Source organism: Lolium rigidum, chromosome 1, assembly GCF_022539505.1.
Source record: "Lolium rigidum isolate FL_2022 chromosome 1, APGP_CSIRO_Lrig_0.1, whole genome shotgun sequence".
NCBI classification, from domain to species: Eukaryota; Viridiplantae; Streptophyta; class Magnoliopsida; order Poales; family Poaceae; genus Lolium; species Lolium rigidum.
Window position 1 is genome coordinate 336,713,809 of NC_061508.1, and position 22,026 is coordinate 336,735,834.

A 22,026-nucleotide genomic window follows, 5' to 3' on the forward strand; every position below is an offset into this window, starting at 1 on the left:
TATTGGTATTTGACCAACAAACCTAGAAGTTATTGATGTTGAAGTGTTTTTCTGAATAATGAGGAAAGCTAAAAGAGAAACTGCAAAAGATATTTTGGCAGAAAGAAAGAAAAGACTAGAAAGTCTAGCTCATGTGTATATAAATGATATACATGTTATGGTTGTATTCCTAGTTAGGTCACACTATGAAATTCTTGGGTATTAGTACTATATTGGTTGGTATGAAGTGTCATACAAAACAACACAATACAAGAATACAATGGCCTAAGTGACTGACAAGGAATATGATAGGAATACACGTCTGGAACAAAATAAAGTGTTATTATGTTCGTCGTTGGCATTCTATCTAGCCCTTAGAATTTATAATAAAGAACTTAATAATTGTTATTTTGCTCTGGTCAAATGAAAACAATGAGTTGTTCAAATTATGACATTACTCCATGTATGATGGATAAGTTATTATAAATCTTAATGGTGAAACACACATACATAACACTGACGCTAAAATGCCATAAGGCAAATGATTTGAATTCCACTTATTTGTGGAACCGCTATTTAGGTCATGTTAGAAAGGAACGCATGAAGGAACTCCATGTAAATGGATTTTTGGAGTCATTTGATTTTTGAATCATTTGGCGCTTGCAAATCTTTTCTAAAGAGAATGATTAAAATACCGTTCATAGGCCAAGAGTTGAACGGGCAACTAACTTAGTGGAAAAATACATGATGATGTATGTGGTTCACTAGACATAGTTGTGTGCGGGAGATTCTTATACTTCATGAAAACTTTCAACAATGAATTGAGTATATATGTGGATATATTCAATAAGGAAGAAGTTTGAAACATTTGAATGGATTCAAATAAATTTCAGCATGAAGTGGAAATCATCGTAATAGAAAAGTCAAATATCTGTGATTGGATCATGGTGAAAATATTTGAATTACGAATTTTAGCGAACATCTAAGAGAGTCATGAAATTGTTCTACAAACTCACATTTCTTGGAGCATCATAATGATGATATAATATCCGAGAGATGTATCCAAACCTTGTTGGATTAATGATGAGATAAAATATTATGACGCCATTATATTTTTGTGGATTATGCTTTAGTGACTACCGCTTTTACACTCGAATAGAGCATCATCATGATCCGTTGAAATGACACCATACAAGTTATGGTATGGGTATAAACCCTAATAGTCTTTTCTTTAAATTTTGGTCTAAGAGTTTACAACCAAAATCGGATGAATGTCTTTGTTGGTTATCCCCGAGATTTAATTGGGAATTCTTCCCACGAGACAAAGACAAAAGTGTTTGTCAATGTTTCTTATTTCCGAGAAATTGTTTCTAGTGAAGTATTTGAGTGGGAGGACAATATAATTTGATAAGGTTTATGAACCTGAGCATAATGATCAGAGTAGCGCAGCATCGGAATTGGTTTCGGAAGCGGCCACAACGATCATGGCTCCCATGACTACAAAGTGTTTTAGCCATGGAGATCGAAGTACATATTGAACCTTGTAGGTATGGTTTACTTTGTGATCAAATAAATGATTTGTGGACAAAGGATTGATTTTGAAACAATGATAAACCAACTACAAACAAAGAAGTTATGATGGGCCCTGACTCTGTTAAAATGGCTATATGCCATGAAATCCAAGATAGATAAATACTTTTTGAAAGTAAATGGATCTATAAAATTGATGGACTTGGATGAAATATCCTTGAAGAAGCTTGACTTGTCGAAAAGTTGTTTACGACAAAGTTCAAAGAGTTGACTACGATAAGATTAGATCTTCCGTAGCAATGCTTATAGTCTATGTGGATTATTCTAGTAATCACTACATATTTCTTTTATGAGATATGCTAGTAGGATGGCAAAATACATTACTTATCGAAGTATGTATTAAAGGTGTATACAAGATACAACCAAGAGTTTTGCTGGTCCATGGAATACTAGATAGGTATACAAACTTCAATTGGATGAAGTAAGTATCAGCGGAGTTTGAATCTTCACCGGATGAAATAGTCAAAGAGTTTTTGATTTCATCAAGAGACGATGAAGAGGCTTGCATTTGCAAGAAATTAAGTGGGAGCGCTGAGACATATTTATATAGATGACATATAGTTGGTTATAGATGATGTACATTATATACTTGATTAAAATGTTTCATTGAGAAATTAATTTCAATGAAAGGATATGGACTCGAAACATATTTAGTGTCAAGATCTATGAAGATAGATTGAAACACATAATAAGTTTAAGTCAAAGTACATAGAATGGATATTGAAATAGTTCAATATAGAAATATTAAGAAAATGTTCTTGTCATGTGAAGGTTTAACAAGACTTGAGTGTATCCGACACTCGATGAGTAAAAACACATGAGTGATTTTAGATCAAAATTAATATGTACACAATCAGATGTCTTGTGCTCTAAAAATGTTATGAGCATATACCGGAATGATTCATGAGATGATCATTGGACGACAGTAAGAATATCCTTGAGTACTTTAGAAGAACCAAGGATATATATATATAGTTTTGTATGGAGAAATGACAAACAAATCGCTGTAAGGTGATTACACCGATATTTGTTTTGTCACATATAAAAATAAAATTTCAATCTCAAATTAGACTAAGTGTTGTTTTAAAAGGTAGCACAATGAGCTAGAAGTTGTCTATGCTAGATTTAGAAGAGTTCTAAATATTGTGACGGATTCTACACAAGAAGGCAGAATATGTCATTGTTTTGACAATGACAAAGGATGTTAAAGTCAAGAGGTTCTTTGAGAACTTGGTGTAGTTCTGACAGAGTCAGAACTTTGAAGCTATATTGTGTGTGACAATATTAAGTGACATATTTCAGACAGCGGAATTAAGGTTCCACCAGAAATCAAACATATTTAATGCCGACTCATTTGGAAATGAGTGATGCGATTGAGACGCAAATGAATTACAAAATACATACGTTTCTGAGCGTGTCAGATCCGTTGACTAAAACCTCTCCCGTGAGCAATACATGATAAAGCACCGGAAGGCCAAGGTGTTATATCTTTACAAATGTAAACTAGATTATTGACTCTAGTGCAAGTGGGAGATCTGAAGGAGATATGCCCTAGAGGCAATAATAAAAGTGGTTATTATTTATATCTTTATGTTTATGATAAATGTTTATATATCATGCTATAATTGTATTAACCGAAACATTAGTACATGTGTGATATGTAGACAAACAAAGAAGTCCCTAGTATGCCTCTTAACTAGCTTGTTGATTAATGGATGATTAGTTTCATAATCATGAACATTGGATGTTATTAATAACAAGGTTATGTCATTGTATGAATGATATAATGGACACACCCAATTAAGCGTAGCATAAGATCTCGTCATTAAGTTATTTGCTATAAGCTTTTCGATACATAGTTACCTAGTCCTTATGACCATGAGATCATGTAAATCACTTATACCGGAAAGGTACTTTGATTACACCAAACGCCACTGCGTAAATGGGTGGTTATAAAGGTGGGATTAAGTATCCGAAAAGTATGAGTTGAAGCATATGGATCAACAGTGGGATTTGTCCATCCCGATGACGGATAGATATACTCCGGGCCCTCTCGGTGGAATGTCGTCTAATGTCTTGCAAGCATATGAATAAGTTCATAAGAGACCACATACCACGGTACGAGTAAAGAGTACTTGTCGGAGACGAGGTTGAACAAGGTATAGAGTGATACCGAAGATCAAACCTCGGACAAGTAAAATATCGCGAGACAAAGGGAATTGGTATTGTATGTGAATGGTTCATTCGATCACTAAAGTCATCGTTGAATATGTGGGAGCCATTATGGATCTCCGGATCCCGCTATTGGTTATTGGTCGGAGTGAGTACTCAACCATGTCCGCATAGTTCACGAACCGTAGGGTGACACACTTAAAGTTGGATGTTGAAATGGTAGTACTTGAATATGGAATGGAGTTCGAATATTTGTTCGGAGTCCCGGATGAGATCCGGACATCACGAGGAGTTCCGGAATGGTCCGGAGAATAAGATTCATATATAGGATGTCATTTTATGTGAATTAAATTGACGCGAAGGTTCTATGGAAGGTTCTAGAAGGTTCTAGAAAAGTCCGGAAGAAACCACCAAGGAAGGTGGAGTCCACATGGGACTCCACCTCCATGGCCGGCCAACCCTAGTGGGGAGGAGTCCCAAGTGGACTCCCCTTAGGGGGCCGGCCACCCCCATATGGGAGGTGGAACTCCCACCTCTAGTGGGAGTCCTAGCTTGGCTAGGTTTCCCCTCCATATGGAAGGTTTTTGGTTTGGGTCTTATTCGAAGACTTGGAGACCAACTCTTGGGGTTCCACCTATATAATGAGGGCCAAGGGGAGGGGGCCGGCCACCTTAAGCACCACAAGGTGGCCGCACCACTAGATGGCCGGCGCCCCCCTCCCAAACCCTAGCCGCCCCCTCTCTCCTCTATAGTTCCCGCACGCTTAGCGAAGCTCCGCCGGACTTCTCCACCACCACCGACACCACGCCGTCGTGCTGTCGGATTCAAGAGGAGCTAGTACTTCCGCTGCCCGCTGGAACGGGAGGTGGACGTCGTCTTCATCAACAACCGAACGTGTGACCGAGTACGGAGGTGCTGCCCGTTCGTGGCGCCGGAAACGATCGTGATCAAGATCTTCTACGCGCTTTTGCAAGCGGCAAGTGAACGTCTACCGCAGCAACAAGAGCCTCATCTTGTAGGCTTTGGAATCTCTTCAAGGGTGAGACTCGATACCCCCTCGTTGCTACCGTCTTCTAGATTGCATCTTGGCTTGGATTGCGTGTTCGCGGTAGGAATTTTTTTGTTTTCTATGCAACGTTATCCTACATAATAGGGATGTCCTCATCATCTCCCCCCCCTTCAAAAGGCGTCGACCCCGACGCTCCAAGGTCTTCTTCGTCATATGGTGTCAAATCAGCAACATTGAAAGAATCACTGACACCAAACTCATCAACTGGAAGATCTATCGAGTATGCATTATCATTGATCTTGGCAAGCACTTTGTAAGGGCCAGCACCACGAGGCTTCAACTTAGACTTCCGCAGCTTCGGGAACCTATCCTTGCGAAAATGTACCCGAGACCATATCACCAGGCTTGAACAACATCTCTTTGCGCTTCTTATTCATCCTTGCAGCATTGCTCTTGCCTTTCTTCTCTATCAACTCTTTAGTCTTCACATGGATTTTTCGCACAAAATCTGCCCTCTTGGATGCCTCCATATTAACTCTCTCATGTATGGGCAAAGGCAACAAGTCAAGTGGAGTAATGGGTTTAAAACCATACACCACCTCAAAAGGACATAGCTCCGTGGTAGAATGTACCGCCCTGTTGTAAGCAAACTCTACATGCGGCAAACACTCTTCCCACTCCTTGAGGTTCTTCTTGATCATGGATCTCAACAGTTGTGACAAGGTTCGATTCACCACCTCAGTTTGACCATCAGTTTGGGGATGACAAGTAGTACTCGAACAGTAGCTTTGTCCCAAGCTTTCCCCAAAGTGTCTTCCGGAAGTAGCTCATGAACTTCACATCACGATCGAAACAATAGTCTTTGGGACTCCATGTAGTCGAACAATCTCCCTGAAAAACAGAGTTAGCAATATGCGACGCATCGTTGCTTTTGTGGCGAGCAATAAAGTGTGACATTTTAGAAAATCTATCCACTACCACAAATATAGAATCATGGCCTCTTTTAGTACGCGGAAAACCCAACACAAAATCCATACTAATATCTTCCCAAGGTGTAGTAGGTGCCGGTAATGGAGTATACAAACCGTGAGGCTTCAGCTTGGACTTGGACTTGTTGCAAGTAATGCATCTCTTCACATACCTGTCCACATCCCGCCTCATCTTTGGTCAATAAAAGTGATAAGAGAGCATGAGTAGCGTCTTCTCACGCCCAAAGTGACCCATCAAACCTCCAGCATATGATTCCTGCAATAAGAGCAAACGCACAGACGATTCTGGAACACATAGTTTGTTAGCTCGAAACAAGAACCCATCATGTATGTGATATTTGTCCCATGCTTTACCAAGAGCACATAAGCGATATGGTTCAGCAAAATCATGATCCGTAGCATACAAATCACATAGCACTTCTAATCCAGGAATTTTAACATCAAGTTGAGTTAATAGCATATTCTTCCTAGATAGAGCATCGGCAACAATATTATCTTTTCCCTTCTTATGCTTAATAATGTACGAAAAAGACTCAATGAACTCAACCCACTTAGCAAGACGCCTATGCAAAGTAGATTGGGCTTTCAGATATTGCAAAGCTTCATGATCAGAATGTATGATAAATTCTTTTGGCCACAAATAATGTTGCCAAACCTCAAGAACTCTAATTAAAGCATACAATTCTTTATCATATATTGGATAGTTCAACTTAGCACCAGAAAGTTTCTCGGAAAAATATGCAATTGGGCGACCCTCTTGCATCAACACACCACCAATTCCAATACCACTAGCATCACATTCAATCTAAAATTGCTTATTGAAATCAGGAAGTGCAAGCAACGGTGCAGAAGTTAACAATCGTTTCAGTTCATCAAAATCATGATCTTGGGCAACGCCCCACTCAAATGCAACACCCTTTCTAGTCAATTCATTCAAAGGTGCAGCAATAGTAGAAAAATTGGGCACGAAACGACGATAAAACCCAGCTAGACCATGGAAACTTCTAACTTGACTCACATTCATGGGAGTAGGCCAATTTTGAATAGCTTCAATTTTAGACACATCTACTTCTACTCCATGTTTAGAGACAACATAACCCAGAAATATGACCTTATCTTTGCAAAATGTGCACTTCTCAAGATTACCATAGAGTTTACTATCACGCAACACTTGCAAAACATGTCGAATATGTATAATATGATCAGATTCAGTGCGGCTGTAAATTAATATGTCATCAAAATACACGACCACAAACTTGCCAATAAATTCTCGCAAAACATGGTTCATCAGTTTCATGAAAGTACTAGGTGCATTAGTCAAACCAAAAGGCATTACTAACCACTCATATAAACCAAATTTTGTTTTAAAGGCGGTTTTCCACTCATCCCCTTCTTTCATCCTAATTTGATGATAACCACTACGCAAATCAATTTTAGAGAACACAGCAGCACCACTCAATTCATCTAGCATATCCTCTAAACGGGGAATAGGGTGACGATATCGAATAGTAATATTGTTTATAGCTCTACAATCTACGCACATACGCCATGTACCATCTTTCTTAGGAACAAGAATAACAGGAACAACACAAGGACTAAGGCTTATGCGGATATAACCTTTGTCGAGTAGCGCTTGTACTTGCTTCTGTATCTCCTTCGTCTCTTCGGGGTTCGTTCTATATGGTGCCCGATTGGGTAGCGAAGCTCCGGGAATCAAGTCGATTTGATGCTCAATACCTCGCAATGGTGGAAGTCCTGCGGGTACTTCATCCGAAACACGTCGCCAAATTCCCGCAAAACATTAGAAACACCAAGAGGAAGAGGGGTCATGTCGTTAGAAACCAAAACCGTACCCCTGTACAAGAGCACAAGAGGCATGGCTGTAGGATCCTCACTAAACTCTCTCATGTCTTCTTTGGTGGCTAATGAGACTAAGGAATTCACTCTCTCACTTTTCGTTATATTACTCACAACATGACAATTCTCTCGCCTATCTAAAGAAGCATCCTCCAAGTTGACTTCAACTATCTGACGAGACTCATTGACAATTTGCTGTGGTGTCATAGGCTGTAAATTGATTTTCTTGCCCTTGAACTCCAAGTGATATGTATTGGCACGGCCATTATGTTGCATAGAACGGTCATAGAGCCAAGGCCGACCCAATAGTAGGTGACACACCGTCATAGGAACGACATCAAAATCAATGCAATCCTTATACGGTCCAATAGCAAACTCAACACGCACCATGTGGTTTACCTTCATCTCACCATTGTCGCTCAACCACTGAATATAGTATGGATGCGGGTGCGGTAGATACTTCAACTTCAGCTTGGTACACAACTCCTTGCTTGCTAAATTGCGGCAACTCCCGCCATCAATAATAACCTTGCAAGCCTTGTCAGGACCAACTAAAGCCTTTGTTTGGAACAAATTACAGCGCTGGGTAGGTGCACTAGGCAACACATTAAGAGCGCGCTGCGACACAACAATGGTGCGAGCATCAGATGGATATGCATCTTCACCATCAGTGTCATAATCATCATCTTCTGGAGCATTAGGATCAACATCATCTCCAGTCTCGTACTCATTGTCCTCATTGATAACCATGACTTTGCGGTTAGGACAATCTCTCTTGAAGTGACCTTTGCCACCACATGTATGACAAAGCATATCACGGTTACGGGCAGTAGACACATTAGAACCACTCGTACTTGCAGCAGATTCGGACTTCTTTGTGTTAGACACATTAGAGACCGACTTACTAGGCGGAGGGGCGGAGCGCGTCGAAGGCGCCGGCGCCATAGATGGGGCCGCGCGGGGTGTGAAACGCCCAGCTCCTGTAGATCGACCTTTGATCTTTGCTTCGTCAGCCAACTGCGATTCAGCCTCTCTTGCATGATGTAACAATTGATTCATATTGGTGTAGCTGTAGTGACGAACAATACCTTTGATATCATACTTCAAACCATTGAGGAAACACTGCATTGTCATCTCGAGAGACTCACGGACACATCCACGCTGCATTAGCATCTCCATCTCCATGTAGTATTCATCCACAGTCTTCACACCTTGTCTCAATAGAGTCAGCTTATCATATATATTCCGTAAGTAATTTGTAGGCACAAAACGAGAAGTCATCGCCTCCTTCATGGCACTCCATGTGCGTATAGGCTGCTCACGATCCTCTTCGCGGTTACGAACAAAAGCATCCCACCAACGCAAAGCATAGCCATCAAATTCGGAAGAAGCAAGCTTGATCTTCCGATCGTCAGTATAATGTGGATGTAAGCTCCACAACTTCTCAATCTTGAGCTCCCAAGTGAGGTATTCTTCAACATCAGCTCCTCCTTCAAACTTGGGTATAGAAAACTTGGGCTTACCCAAACCATCTTCCTCATCTTGTCCACGACCATTGCGGCCAAGTGGAACCCAACCACGAGCACGATTACCACGTGGCGCATCACGAGCATTGTGTGCGTCATCTTGAAGCTCAGGATCATCGTCATCGTCTTGTTGTTGTTGCACGGTCAAATTCTCAACAGCTAAGCGCAAATCAGCAAGATTGCGTTGTACATCCGTCATTTGATCTTGCATGGTAGTGACGGTCACATGAGTAGCATCCAGCTTTTGGGAGATCTCGTCAATCTTCCCATTAAGCACCTCGTCCTGAGCGCGGAATTCACGTCGCATCTCATTACGAAGAGCCTCATACTCCCTCCATGTGATGATATCTGCAGCACTCTTGTTTTCCTGGTTAACAATTTTATGATCACTAGCCAGACATCGTTAGTAGATTAGTGCACGAAATCAAAAATATATGGTGGTACTCTCACAACTCACTCAAAACTGATAAGAAAAGGAGATCTTACCGTTCCAAAGTAAATTAGTGTTGCTTACCACTTGTAGTAACAACTAGTGCACGGATGTAGCGAAGCGAATATCAAGATATAAGAACAAGTCACACGACAAAGCAGGGTATATGTGGGGCTGTAGGTAGGCTACCTATTTGCACCAATAACAAGCTCTAGCGCTGACCGTAGACAACCAATGATACTCACACAAGGCGATATAATGGGGCAATGCAACTATATGTGGGAAAGGTTGCAATGCACAAGAGAGACGCTAGCAAAGCTCAACGAGACAGGCACAAGATTGCTCAACTACGGGTGCAGTAAAGTAAACTTAGGCCTTCACTTGAATCAACTAGCACTTCACTTTTCTTTATTTGGATTTTTCTATTTGTATAACACACGCAACGATGTAGCTCTTTTTGCTTCTTTTCAATTTTCTCTATTTTTTTTTGATTTTCTGACACAACTCCTTGATAACACGGCCAACAGCAATATGCAAAGCACCGAAAACCTAACGAGCAGCCTGTCGAGCGGTAAAACTAGTCTCTTCTGGGGAAGTTCCTAGTCACTTTATATCGAAAGGCTGTGTCTATGGTTGGGAACAAGCACACTGTACGCTATGTGGACTCGGAGTAACAAAAACTGACACTAGACGACAAAGTAACACAAGATGATAGAGTAAACTCAAACCCTAAAATACTAGATGGAAAGAAAAGAAACGCAAAAACAACTACGAAAAGCAACTAAAACTTGAAATTAGTGCAATCTAAGGCTATGGCAAACCCTAACCCTAACTTTTTATGGCTTTTTCTGGATAGGAAAACACTCACAACTCAACTATGGGGGTGGATTGTGGATGGCTTACCGAGGAAAACTGGAAACCTGATACCAAGATGATAAGGGGTGGCCCGATCTTCTCAGTAAGCAACGGTGGTGATGATGATCACGGGGTGATGGCAGCGGAGAAACACGACGATGTAGTGGAAGATAACTTGTATGACGCAACGAGATCTCTCGATTGGTCCCTGTCGCCAATGCAACAGCTCTCAACCCTGCAAGATATTCACAACTCCACACACTTGCGCACGTAGCCGCCGACCACGAAGCGGTAAGTTGCAACCGTCTAATTCCCAATGGAACAGCAGATCACACAAGACTTTTTCAGGATCTACTCAATATCAAGCAATATGGTGTAGGGATTCAATAGTTTTGCTAGAGCAAACAACTAAGAACTAGGGTTTATCTTAAACGTGGTCTAAATCAGCTAGGGCGCGTCCCGGGCACTTATATAGGCGTCCGGGACGAGTTCTGGTCGAAAAGATACAAAAATAACCGACCCAGAGTAGATCTGGTCGAGACAGACTCGAACGAATCCGGTCTGGAATCCGGTCAACCGGGCCAGGGACCGGGTCGGCCGGTCTGGCGTCCGGTCAACCGGGCGGCAACCGGAAAGTTGCGAGGTTTTCCGGTTTTGATCCGGTACGAGGCAACGCATCCGGTTGGCGCCCGGTCAACCGGGCCAGGGACCGGGCTGGCCGGTCTGGCGGCCGGTCTAACCGGGTGCTGGACCGGCCTGGACGTCTTCTTCTCCTCTCGCGCATGCCTCCCGCTCCTCCCTCGCGCGTCCATGAGATATATTCATGTCCAGCTCCATGTCCAGCTTCACGTCCATCTTGACGTCCGTCTTCATGTCCAGCTGCTCCTCTCCTCCTCGTGCGATGCTCGTCTCCTCTTGATACCTGATGATACATAAGTAATAGGACTTAGGCAGTATAAATTCTCATCAATCAAAGTACCATTTAGAAACAAGTTCACCTGTTGTTTAAGTAGCTTCGCACGAGCCCTTGTAATTGGTCCAATGCAAACTTCATTGGACTTGAGCTTCACAGCAGGTTCCTCTTCATTTATCAGTGACGGAGGTAATGGTGTAATAGGGATGTCCTCATCAGAAACATACATTATTGAAATCGATATCAAAGCATTAGTTTTAAGCAAACTGATCATACCGATCAAGAATGATGTCTTTCGTATGCTTTGAACAAAGCAATCATTGACATATTATAATGATTCCTGACCAACTTAATTATATAAGAACACAAAAAGGAACAAGGATACATCAGGTATGCTAGTGAACAAAGCCTACCTCGCTTGGAAGACAAAATCCCTAGGAAGGGCGCTGCAATGTGTCGTCACCATAGTAGAAAATCTCACCTTTCGCCATGACTTGATGCTTGATGATACTCACGAAAGAGAGCTGGATCTGTTCAAACTGTTCATAGTTGTCAAATTCAGTTTGCACCATGCGTGAAAATTATGTTGTGATGTCTTCGCCCATGATAAATATTTCTGGAAATGTATAAATTTGTCCATATGCCACAAAAGGCAGTAGTCCAGCAGACATAGCTGTCTTTTGCGGAATGCAACCGACACTGGACAATTTGAATATCCTTTTCATTGATCTTGTGCTCATCGATTCCCTTGCCATACTTGAAAACCTGAACAAAGACTCACGTAGAAATGTTGAGATTTTAGTGCTCTCGAAGAATTCTATGGTTTCCATGGAATCCAAGTAATAGTTGTTCGCTCTATGGGAGTGATAATTAATAGGATCCAGTGGTCCCTGCGCAAACATGTGAACACAACAACAATGTATTAACCATACACAATACTTAAATAAACTATTTATAGGCCGGTCACTTTCAGATGTGATAACATGCATAATTAAATATGAATGAATTCCAGATAGTAGCAGTTTGATAGAAGATTACCAAATAACTCAATTAACGCTTCAAGCATCTTACTCTAACAAAACATAGAAAATTAAGCCAGACTGCACACCAAGTCGAGCACACCTTTTTGCTAAACGGTCCCAAGGAAAAATGCAAAAATAACAAAGTGTGTGCTTGTTTATGTATTTTGTACATAGATGGGCATGCATGTGAGGTTTCTTAAATCAGCACATGGATATATATACACTAGTACATGCATGTAATTGTAACTGTAAATAAAGTTTGCTTCTTCTCTATCCATTAGTAGTCGTCTAGCTCGTTTGTTTCCAACAAATATGTCAGTTAGCTTAGAAGGAGAAGGTAGTACAAATTTAGAGTGAAAAAAGACTTACTGCTTCTTGTAGGGCACGAGCAGGTACTTTTTATCCTTATGAACTCGAAGAGCATTGTATAGGGACTCTACCATCATGTTGTTGCCTTCTACTGTCCCAATGTTGTGCACGTTGAAGTGATAATAATCAACGACTGTGCATACGGCACTCCTTCGTGTACAACAACTGGCTTGGTACATGGACCAAAGCCTGACAAGCGAGGCATCGAGCACACTCTGGTCCAACATTGGCATGGTATTTTTTGAAATGTCATAATAACTACTCTCCACAAATCAAAACTATTCAAAATATCTCCCGCACATGACACATGTTATATTTTACGTAACATTATAGCTACTGCAGATATAGAATCTTTTCACTTAAATTTTATGATAGCATGTTTACATCATCTATGATATTGTAAATTTGTTTCATGAACAAACTCAATACGCCAAAGATGATGCCTTTTTATTTGCGAGGACCATCTTGCTAGTTGGTATAGAAAGAGGTTTCGTACATGATGCACTGTTTGGGCCAGGAGGGTTGATAGGGCACCACCTTTGCGCCTGCTTTGTCATCATGCACACTGATCTATCAACGATTTGTTCCATATCTAGTTTGTCATACACATGGGATGTTTGCCTTGTTTGGATCTCACATTCTCACTCGCCCATTCTTTTCTCGGCTAGCTGGTGTCACAATTATATCAAAAACATGACAGGTTAAGCCAAGAGACAATATTTCTCACGCAAGTTCGGAGTCCCCCATCTGAGGTCCAAGTATCCAACCAGACCAATAGAAAAATGAGCCGTGCATATGCATGTAGATGCATACAGAGGCTCAAATCATGCATGCATGCACCAAATGCTACAAACTTTATGTCTATTCTCACCAGAAAAGTGAGAGGATTTCAAATCTTGCATTCTCATGCATCATTGGCATCATCTCTGAATTATCCAAAATAAAACTTGCAAAGTGAGAGGGTTTCTGGTCCGTTAGGTTTTTTTTGCTTTCTTCATTTCAATTGTTATCCATCTAGCAATCTGTTATATGATCATGACATGATGAATGCAATACAATTGCTTTCTTAATTTTGCAGTGACATTGAGGAATGGAGGACGGCACCTTCGTCCGAGATGAGGAGGGGGAAGAAGCGGTGCAGAAATTGATCTATGAGAGTGCCCGTGGTCCGGAACCCGACGATGGAGATGACAACGAGTACCAAGACTTTCTGAATGATTTTGGCGAGGGACTTGAGTCTGAACAAGTTAGAAAAGACAATGAAGTGTCCATCACAAACTCCGGCGAGGTGTATATCTATGTATCAATTAGTCTGTGTTCATCCCTAGATGCATTCATTTATTTGTATTGCACTTATTAACGAATAATTTTTTCTTTTAGCCTTCTGGATCATCGAGCAAGTCTGTTAGAACAAAACGAGGCCCGACGCGGGTGCTAAAGGGCGAGGGCAGGTTAGCCCTCATGGCATTCAAGGATAATGGTGAACCAGTTCATCCCAAGGAGTTTTGCCGCAAATTTACAAGTCAATCCGGAGTTATTGTTAGGGACCATGTACCGATCAGCATTCAAGAGTGGCATAAGCCGAAGAACCCGAAGAGTGGTGCTAGTTATGTCAACGACACGATGAAAAAATTTCTTTGGGACACGCTACTGACAAAGTTCAGCCTACTGGAAGACATGACGGAAGGCCAGAAGAATAAAGTCAAGGAATGGACATTGAAGAAGATGGCCATACAATTCCGGAGCTTCAAGAAAAATTTATGGGACAAATATAAGAATGAAGATCCAAGTATTCGATGATAATCTAGTGAAGATAAAAGATCACCGGGCCGCATTTAAGGAGTATAAGAAATCATCTACTTTTGTGTCCCGATCGAAGAAAAATACCGAAAATGCTGCAAAGAAGAAACTTCCGCATCATTTGGGGTCAGTGGCTACAAGAGTGCCATTCCGAAGTGGACAACGTTTGAGAATAAACCGATTGATCATGGAATCACTCCACAGACATGGGACTGGCCCGAACGGTCCAAGTTCTGGTTGTTCGCTCATGGGGCAGGGTTGGACCCAAAGACAGGGCTGATCGTTGCGAAGGGAAAATGGAAGGAAAAAATTGAGGCAATTGTACCGAAGCTTGTAGATGCAATTGAAAAGGTCAGAAAGGGAGAGTACATTCCCGATCGAGAGAATGACGAGCTGACACTCGCTCTGGGGAACCCTGAACATGTTGGACGGGTACGAGCTCGCCCAGGTCTCACCATGAAGGAAGCGTGGCCGGACAGCGCTGACACTTATAGAAGCCGTTCGCGAAAGAAGAAGAAGGACGCCGACATTGTAACGGAATTGTTAACTAGGGTGGAGGCTCTTGAGAGAAATCGAGGGCACCCGATCAGCCGCTGTTTCTACAGGATCCACAAGCCGATGCTGCCCCATCTCAGCGAAGAAGCAGTGTCGGTTCCTCGCATCTTGACGGATGTGGAGGAAGCTACCCCGTGGATTATGTCACGGAGAAGACAGATTGCGAGCTACATATGTTAATCAGGACCGCGTTTGTTAAGGTGGCGGTCGGCTATGTGTACCCAAGTGAAGATGGAGCAATGCACCATCATATGCCCATTCCACCTGGTTGTGTTCGTGTCGGGGTGGATGAAGTTGTTTCGGGTTTTGAAAAAGTGGAGCTTGATATTCCTAGAGGTGAAGATGAGAGGACACCGGCCGATGTCAAGCACGGTTTCGCCCTATGGCCGAAGAAGTACGTCGTCCTTTTGCAAAGGCCACCGACTCCTACACATGAGCAGCAAATGCCATCGACTCCTCCTGGTGGCAGTCCTGGTGAGCAGCCAATTCCACACCTACCTGAGAGGGACCCCAGCGTGAGTCCACCATCTCGAGATCCTCCGCGACGTAAGGCAGCGTCCGTTAAGCGGAACGGTACGCCGCCTAGGAAGAAAGCTAGAAAGGAGAAACAACTGCCGCCTACTGAGAAGTTACCTTGGGAAAAACTCCAGAGGAAAACGCGGAGGCCGTTCAGGCCGAGTTGAAGAAATGGTTTGCACCGAAAGTGCTAGAGATACCTTTCGAGAAGACACTAGATCCGGTGAAAGTTGTGCGTACCGTTGACAATCTATATGACCCTATACCATCGCCGCCATCTGACTATGCGCGTTCTATTGAAAGGTCGTATGACAAGATGATCGAGGCGACAAAACCCGTTCAATCGGGTATCAGGGAGATAAAAGGGATACACAGTGTCTACCAGCTCGGACAACAACCCGTTCAATCGGTCGCCCCTCTCAAGGTGTTTGACGGGAAGACCGTTTAAAGTTCTCGACAAGACGCAACTGATTACGCCTTCGCTGAACGAGCATATCAGTTTGTTCAAGGGAAAGATTTGGTCGAGAATCTCAGGAAGGTACCAACATGTATGCGTAACTTGCATTCGTGATACCTTAAGGCCTCAAAGGAAGGGATCGAGACTATCATGGTGCGAGTTAGGGAAGAGCACTACTTCCGGGAGTACTCGTGTGAACGTTGACTTCGCCAAACTCTTTCAGTTATACAATCTCCGGGCCCTCGACAAATCAATCATCGGTTGCTATTGTACGTAAGTGATTTATTTATTTAATTTGAGAAGTCGTTCATTGTCCGCAGATTATAATCTTTTGTGCGCTATATTATGCAGATCGAAGATGCTCGAATGCAAAAGGGACGATATCACGGACATTGGGTTCATTGACCCGCACACAATGCATGTTAAAACCATAGAGAATCCCCTCTATAACAAGGATACACCGCAGACTTTGCTAAGGTTTTTGAAGCGACAACGTGACAAAAAGCTAATAATTTGGCCTTACAACTTCGAGTGAGTCTTACTTGTCTTATAACACATTATATTTTGCTCACCGTATGTCAAAATTTTAACTAATGACTTATATATATGACACTACATATTGAAACGTGCGTAGGTTTCACTTTATTCTTCTCGTCATCAATTTGAAAATTGGAGAAGTTGAAGTCTTTGACTCACTAAGCAAAAAATCGGAACTATACGTGTCTTGTTTTTTAATGCTCAGAAGGTAATTTTAATTCTTATCGGTTTGTTTCGTTAATTTCCTGCTTTGAACTAATTGATGACTCTTTTATGCATTTTCTTTTGTCGAGCAGCGTATGGCAAACTTTCATCAAGGAAGATACGTCCCGTGAATGGACACCGAAGCTGCGATGGCGTGCGAAAGTAAGTAGTACTACCTAGGTCCACACACCTTTTAATTATCATACTTGACTATTGTTTGATTGAATTATATTCTTGTAAAGAAATGCCCGCAACAACCTCCGGGGACCGATCTCTGTGGATTCTTCATTTGCGAGTACATCCGCAGAATTGTCAGCGAGAGAACGAATAATGAAAGAAATAAAGAGGTACAAAAACAATCTTCACAAATTTGTTTTGTTATCATAAGTTGTGCTGAGTTTCAGTAATAGTTGTTTCATGTATTCATTTGTATCTTATTCTTTTATAGTTGGCAAGAAAGCGGAACAAGCTCTCAATCGATGACCGCTTCATAGCAATAGGCGAGGAATTGGCGGGATTTTTCCTTCGGGACGTCATACCACCACTCGCAGAGTACCACTATGAATGAAGATGTACATGTTACATATATAGTTGACTCGAAGAGTACCACTATGATACATGTAATAGACATATATAGAGTACGCCTCGGAGAGTACCACTATGCTACATGTAATAGACATATATAGAGTACGCCTCGGAGAGTACCACTATGCATGAAGATCGATCTTCATGCATAGTGCTACTTAATTTGCGATCTTATGCAATAACATGTGTGTTATATTATATGCACCAACTTGCTATGCATCATCTTGATCTTCATGTACTACCTAAACCCAAACGCGTTTCTGGTGCATCGACGCGATATGAAACAAACCGATATCCCTAAACCCCTCCAAAAACCCTAAAAAACCAATTCTCTGCCGCGGCAGAGATTTGGGCAAATTCCCTGCCGCGGGTGGGAACCTTTGGTACCGGTTCGTATTACCAACCGGTACCAAAGCTCCTTGGCCCTGAGCTCTCCTGGTGGCCCACGTGGAGGGCCTTTTATACCGGTTCGTGAGCAACCGGTACGAAAGGGGGGGCTTTAGTGCCGGATAATTAATACCGGTTGCTCAACCGGTACTAAAGCCCCTCTGGAACCGGTACTGATGAGAGATTTTCTACTAGTGACTAAAGCGCTAAAATGGTACGACAGTCCGGCAAAAACCTCTTGAATTACTATACTGTATAGCTACTACCATCTACTATGATACATAAATATATACATTACGATATATATATCCAAATACAGCTCTACATATCTGCACAGGCCCTAGCACAGCTTATCAGGTCAGGTGAGCCAAGAAGATGAGACGGCGAGGTCGAGGTTCAGGTCAAGGTTCAGAGCGGAGCAGCGGTGGTCACCAGTTCCCCGGTTCCTCCCCAGCACGACGGCCTCCTCGGTGGTCGTACTGGAGCCATCGGCATCGCTGCTTGCCTCTGCCTCATCCTCCGGCCAACCGCCGATTGATAGCGTCAAGTCACACCCCGCCGCCGTCTGACGCGTCTTGCCATCAACGTGACACGGCCAACCGACCAACTGCAATGACATACATAGCAATTCAGCAACTTTATTTACAAGAGCAGCCGCCTAGACAGTCAATGCACGGCAGTGTGTACTTATATGGTACTACAATAGTTTGGCAGTGGTGCCTGCCAACTAACAAACTAAGATAACAAAAAATGGTGCTTCTATGCCTCTAGCTATATAGAACACACATAGTACATGCATGTATGAGTGATGGCAACGAAGATGACTAATGTGATCAAGCTTTGCTTCATCTGTATGTATGATCTGTTCATACATGTTTTGGTTGCATCTCCCTACAAATAATATCGATGTAGTAAAAATTGTTAGCATGTATTACCTTCTTTGAGGTAGTTAGCTTCCTGGAGTTCCATGGCAGAAGCCCTATAGTCTGCTCCCAGCTCCTGAAAACCACTTCAAGCGATGGTCTGCACAATTAGCACGTTCAGTTAACGACTGATTTAAAATATGAATATTAATTAACTAAGTAAGAACTAAATTCAAAACTAATAGTGCTCACATTTGATACGGTGACCGGTGGACGTGCTGGGTGCCGCGGCTAGGCACGGAGTAAGAAGAAGAAGCGTTGATCATGTCCGAAGCACTTAACGTGTTGTTCCTATCTTGTGACCCATCATCGACACAGTGATCTTCACGACGATTCACAAACGTGTTGGCTGGGGTGTCACCGTTGTTGTTGCTTGAGCTTGACCGGTACATCTGTGGGGATCATAATTTTTTGAAAGAGAAACAAAGGTGCGTCATGCATGGCAACAACTCATGTAGTAGTATATGCAAGTTTTATATGTATGTAATAATCTGGAATGGTTATATATGCATGTGAGCATCACGCGCAGGATAGTATGTATACCTGAAGATGGCTCTTGATGTGAGATATGCTGACTCCCTTCAGGCCCATCAGCTGAAGGATCCGCTTGGGCGTTGCCTCTGCAGACAAGATTTGTGAAGAGAAGATATATATGTCAACACTGGGTTGCATGTACGAATTACTGTTAATAGAAGTTTTATCCAAAATCGTGATAAATGAAACTATTTTTTTTAGCAAAACCAAGGGTCAGCTGCCATTTACTGGAAAAGAAACATCGTAGCGACTATGACACCAAGCAGAACGCAACATATACTTGTAAGAAACATACAAAAAGGAACAAGAGACGGGAAGATTAAAGTTTCATATATGTATTATTGTTTGATTTTTTTTGGTTATAGAAAATGAAAGCCCTCCTTAATTACCCGATCTTGAATCCTTTTGAAGTTGTATAGTAGGTTTTCCTATTGTGTATTTTTTAAATATATTTTCCCAAAAAAGAGTACATACAAGGCTAAAAGCTAATGGTTAATTAACATCTATCTAGTATAGTACAAGGCAGAGGGCCCTTACATTGCAATATAGAGAAGAGTTATTGCTTTCATTTGCAGCTAGGAAATCTCGCCATCATGCAAGAAACAAATTTAGTTTTGCGGTCGAAGATAACATATGGAGTTTGGCCAAGGAGATACTGCAGGGTGAAATGTGCTTATGAACATATTAAGTAACCCCATCTACCAGAGCTCATCCTCCTATGTAAATAATATTATTATTATAGTGAAATCCTTCATTAAAGGACAATAAACTACGGACAGAAAAAACACGGTGTTCATCATGCTTGAGGTTAGGTTGTTCGGATAAATTTAACGCAGAGACGTTAATATCATTTATTATTTAAAAGTGTTGCTCATCATGCATGCATATCACGTGGAGCTTTCTTTCTTTTTTGCCAAAACTTTTCTTCCATGAATCGATCTTGAACAAACTCCGGCCTAACGTACCAGACAATTAAAGCAATACTAAAACCTTTAATTCATAGTTCCATACAACAAAACAACCACTATTTTTAACAGATCGCCTGACAGTGAAAAATGACAAAATCAAGTTTCATTTCATCCATGCAAGTGTGCAGTTAGCCGTCCGGCCGCCATGCATCTGATGCATAGAGAGAGAGAGAGGGAAAGAGGGCAAGATAGAGAGAGGGTTTGAGAAGCAAGAACTCACCGTTTGGGCCGCCGAGGCAGTCGACAGCCTCGATGAACTGCCGGTGCAGCTCCTCTGTCCACCGCATCCGCGGCTCGTCAGACCTGTTGTACTGCCTGACGCCTCTCCTCTCAAACCCTCTCATATCTAGAGCTAGTCCTTCAAATTGGTCTGATCCTGATCCCAAAGCTTCTGGCAAATAGACCCGACGGGTGATGTATCTCCTGAATCAATAACCTCTATATATGTGGAGAGAGAGAGAGAGAGAGAGAGAGAGAGAGAGAGAGAGAGAGAGAGAGAGAGAGAGAGAGAGAGTTTGGTTTGGCCCAACAATGGTGAACTCTTTGCAAGGAGTACTATTTTAAGTGCGTGTTTGTTGCTTACCGTGCACAAGCGTGTGCTATATATGCCCGATAGAATGTGTGTGATCAGGGGAGAGGAAGAGGGAGAGGGAGAAGGAGAGAGAGAGATTGGTGACTTCTCTGACCTAGTCCAGTCAAACATGCTCACTTGCTCTCAGAAAGGCAGCAAACACAAGCTAATATTCGTGAAAAAGTTGGCCTGTCCCTGTTCGCGAGACAGCCAAGTACCAGCATACAATAATTCATTCATTCTTTCACATATCAGATATATATATATAATATATTTATCACATATGCTGATATGCATCGAGTCGACCATCAAGCTCTCACACTATTAATGGATGGAATTGTCTTGGTCTTCCGGCCTCGCAGTAGCAGCTATGTCTATATGAACTATTCACCTGTTTGACAAAAGCAAAATCGTTGTCCGTTTCGTGTGTGAATTTAACTTGTTTAGCATCGCAGCATTCATTATGTGTCACTCTCTGTGTGTCGCTAGGTTTGACAACCTATTCAAGAAAACGACTACTAGTATGTAACTATGTATAGCAAATTAATTTAGTATGTTTTACTCGTTGATACGTACGTATACAGTCTGCGAGACTTAGTTCAATGAGGTAGACATGAAGCTGAAATATTTAAATGTCAATTCGACTCTCTGGCATATGCATGCATGGATTTCCCCAAGGAAATGGGAAACCAACCTATATGTATGTCCTGGATTATTCTAGCTGTTTGACTAGTTACATTGTGTCCGTTGCTGGAATCGTACACTTGCACGAGAAAATAAAAGCGTGTGTGGAAGCATGTGGTAAAGGAAATATTCGTTTTAGAAAATTCAATTTCAAGAAGTACAGAGTTCAAGTTGCGAACTCAATTTGTTGCCTTGCATTGATTGAAGAAACTAATGTCTAGCTAGAATAGTCGCTTTCACGACCTAAATACGTATATAAATACATTGATACTGTATATGCGTAGGAGAGGCACATAGGACTTGGTTAAGTCGCATATATAGTTATGGGATTTGAATAGTTCCAAAGATCAGGTCGATGTATATATGTGCTGCGAAAATTTCTCCTCTTTGCATGGAAATTTTATGTGGCTGCCATTGAAACCTTGCAGTTGATAACGCTATCGATTAGTCAAGGTAGCAGTTTGCAATTACCTATCAACATTACTTCATCTAGATAGCTAGTGACGTCACCATCAAAGAAAATGAAGAATTCTCTGCGTATGGAAAATGAGTTGTGGACTTCAGGACCACATTCTTAGGGAAAAAGGAGAAAAA

General features: G+C 41.9%; 1 protein-coding gene across 2 annotated transcripts; it reads right to left on the minus strand.

The window, feature by feature from the left end:
• Positions 1 to 17,955: 17,955 nt before the first annotated feature.
• Positions 17,956 to 20,846, minus strand: LOC124700412 (myb family transcription factor MPH1-like). Of its 2 annotated transcripts, XM_047232554.1 has the most exons (6): positions 20,761 to 20,846; positions 20,398 to 20,568; positions 19,219 to 19,295; positions 18,868 to 19,067; positions 18,688 to 18,775; positions 17,956 to 18,359 (listed from the first exon to the last, which is right to left on the minus strand). In XM_047232554.1, exons 2-6 carry the CDS (start codon positions 20,519 to 20,521, stop codon positions 18,111 to 18,113), a joined length of 738 nt encoding a protein of 245 aa, XP_047088510.1. In that variant the 5' UTR covers positions 20,522 to 20,568; positions 20,761 to 20,846; the 3' UTR covers positions 17,956 to 18,110. The 2 variants fall into 2 exon arrangements, with proteins under 2 accessions (XP_047088510.1, XP_047088504.1); XM_047232548.1 differs by lacking the exon at positions 20,761 to 20,846 and having other exon boundaries at positions 20,398 to 20,728.
• Positions 20,847 to 22,026: the final 1,180 nt, after the last annotated feature.

Bases quoted from the DNA above. Each gene is read 5' to 3' on its own strand.
- LOC124700412 (XM_047232554.1), bottom strand. From the start codon at position 20,521: ATGAGAGGGTTTGAGAGGAGAGGCGTCAGGCAGTACAACAGGTCTGAC. The intron at 19,296-20,397 runs GTGAGTTCTTGC...TCTTGTCTGCAG, and splicing joins CTGCCTCGGCGGCCCAAACG to AGGCAACGCCCAAGCGGATC. The intron at 18,776-18,867 runs GTGAGCACTATT...CTAATTGTGCAG, and splicing joins CACCGGTCACCGTATCAAAT to ACCATCGCTTGAAGTGGTTT.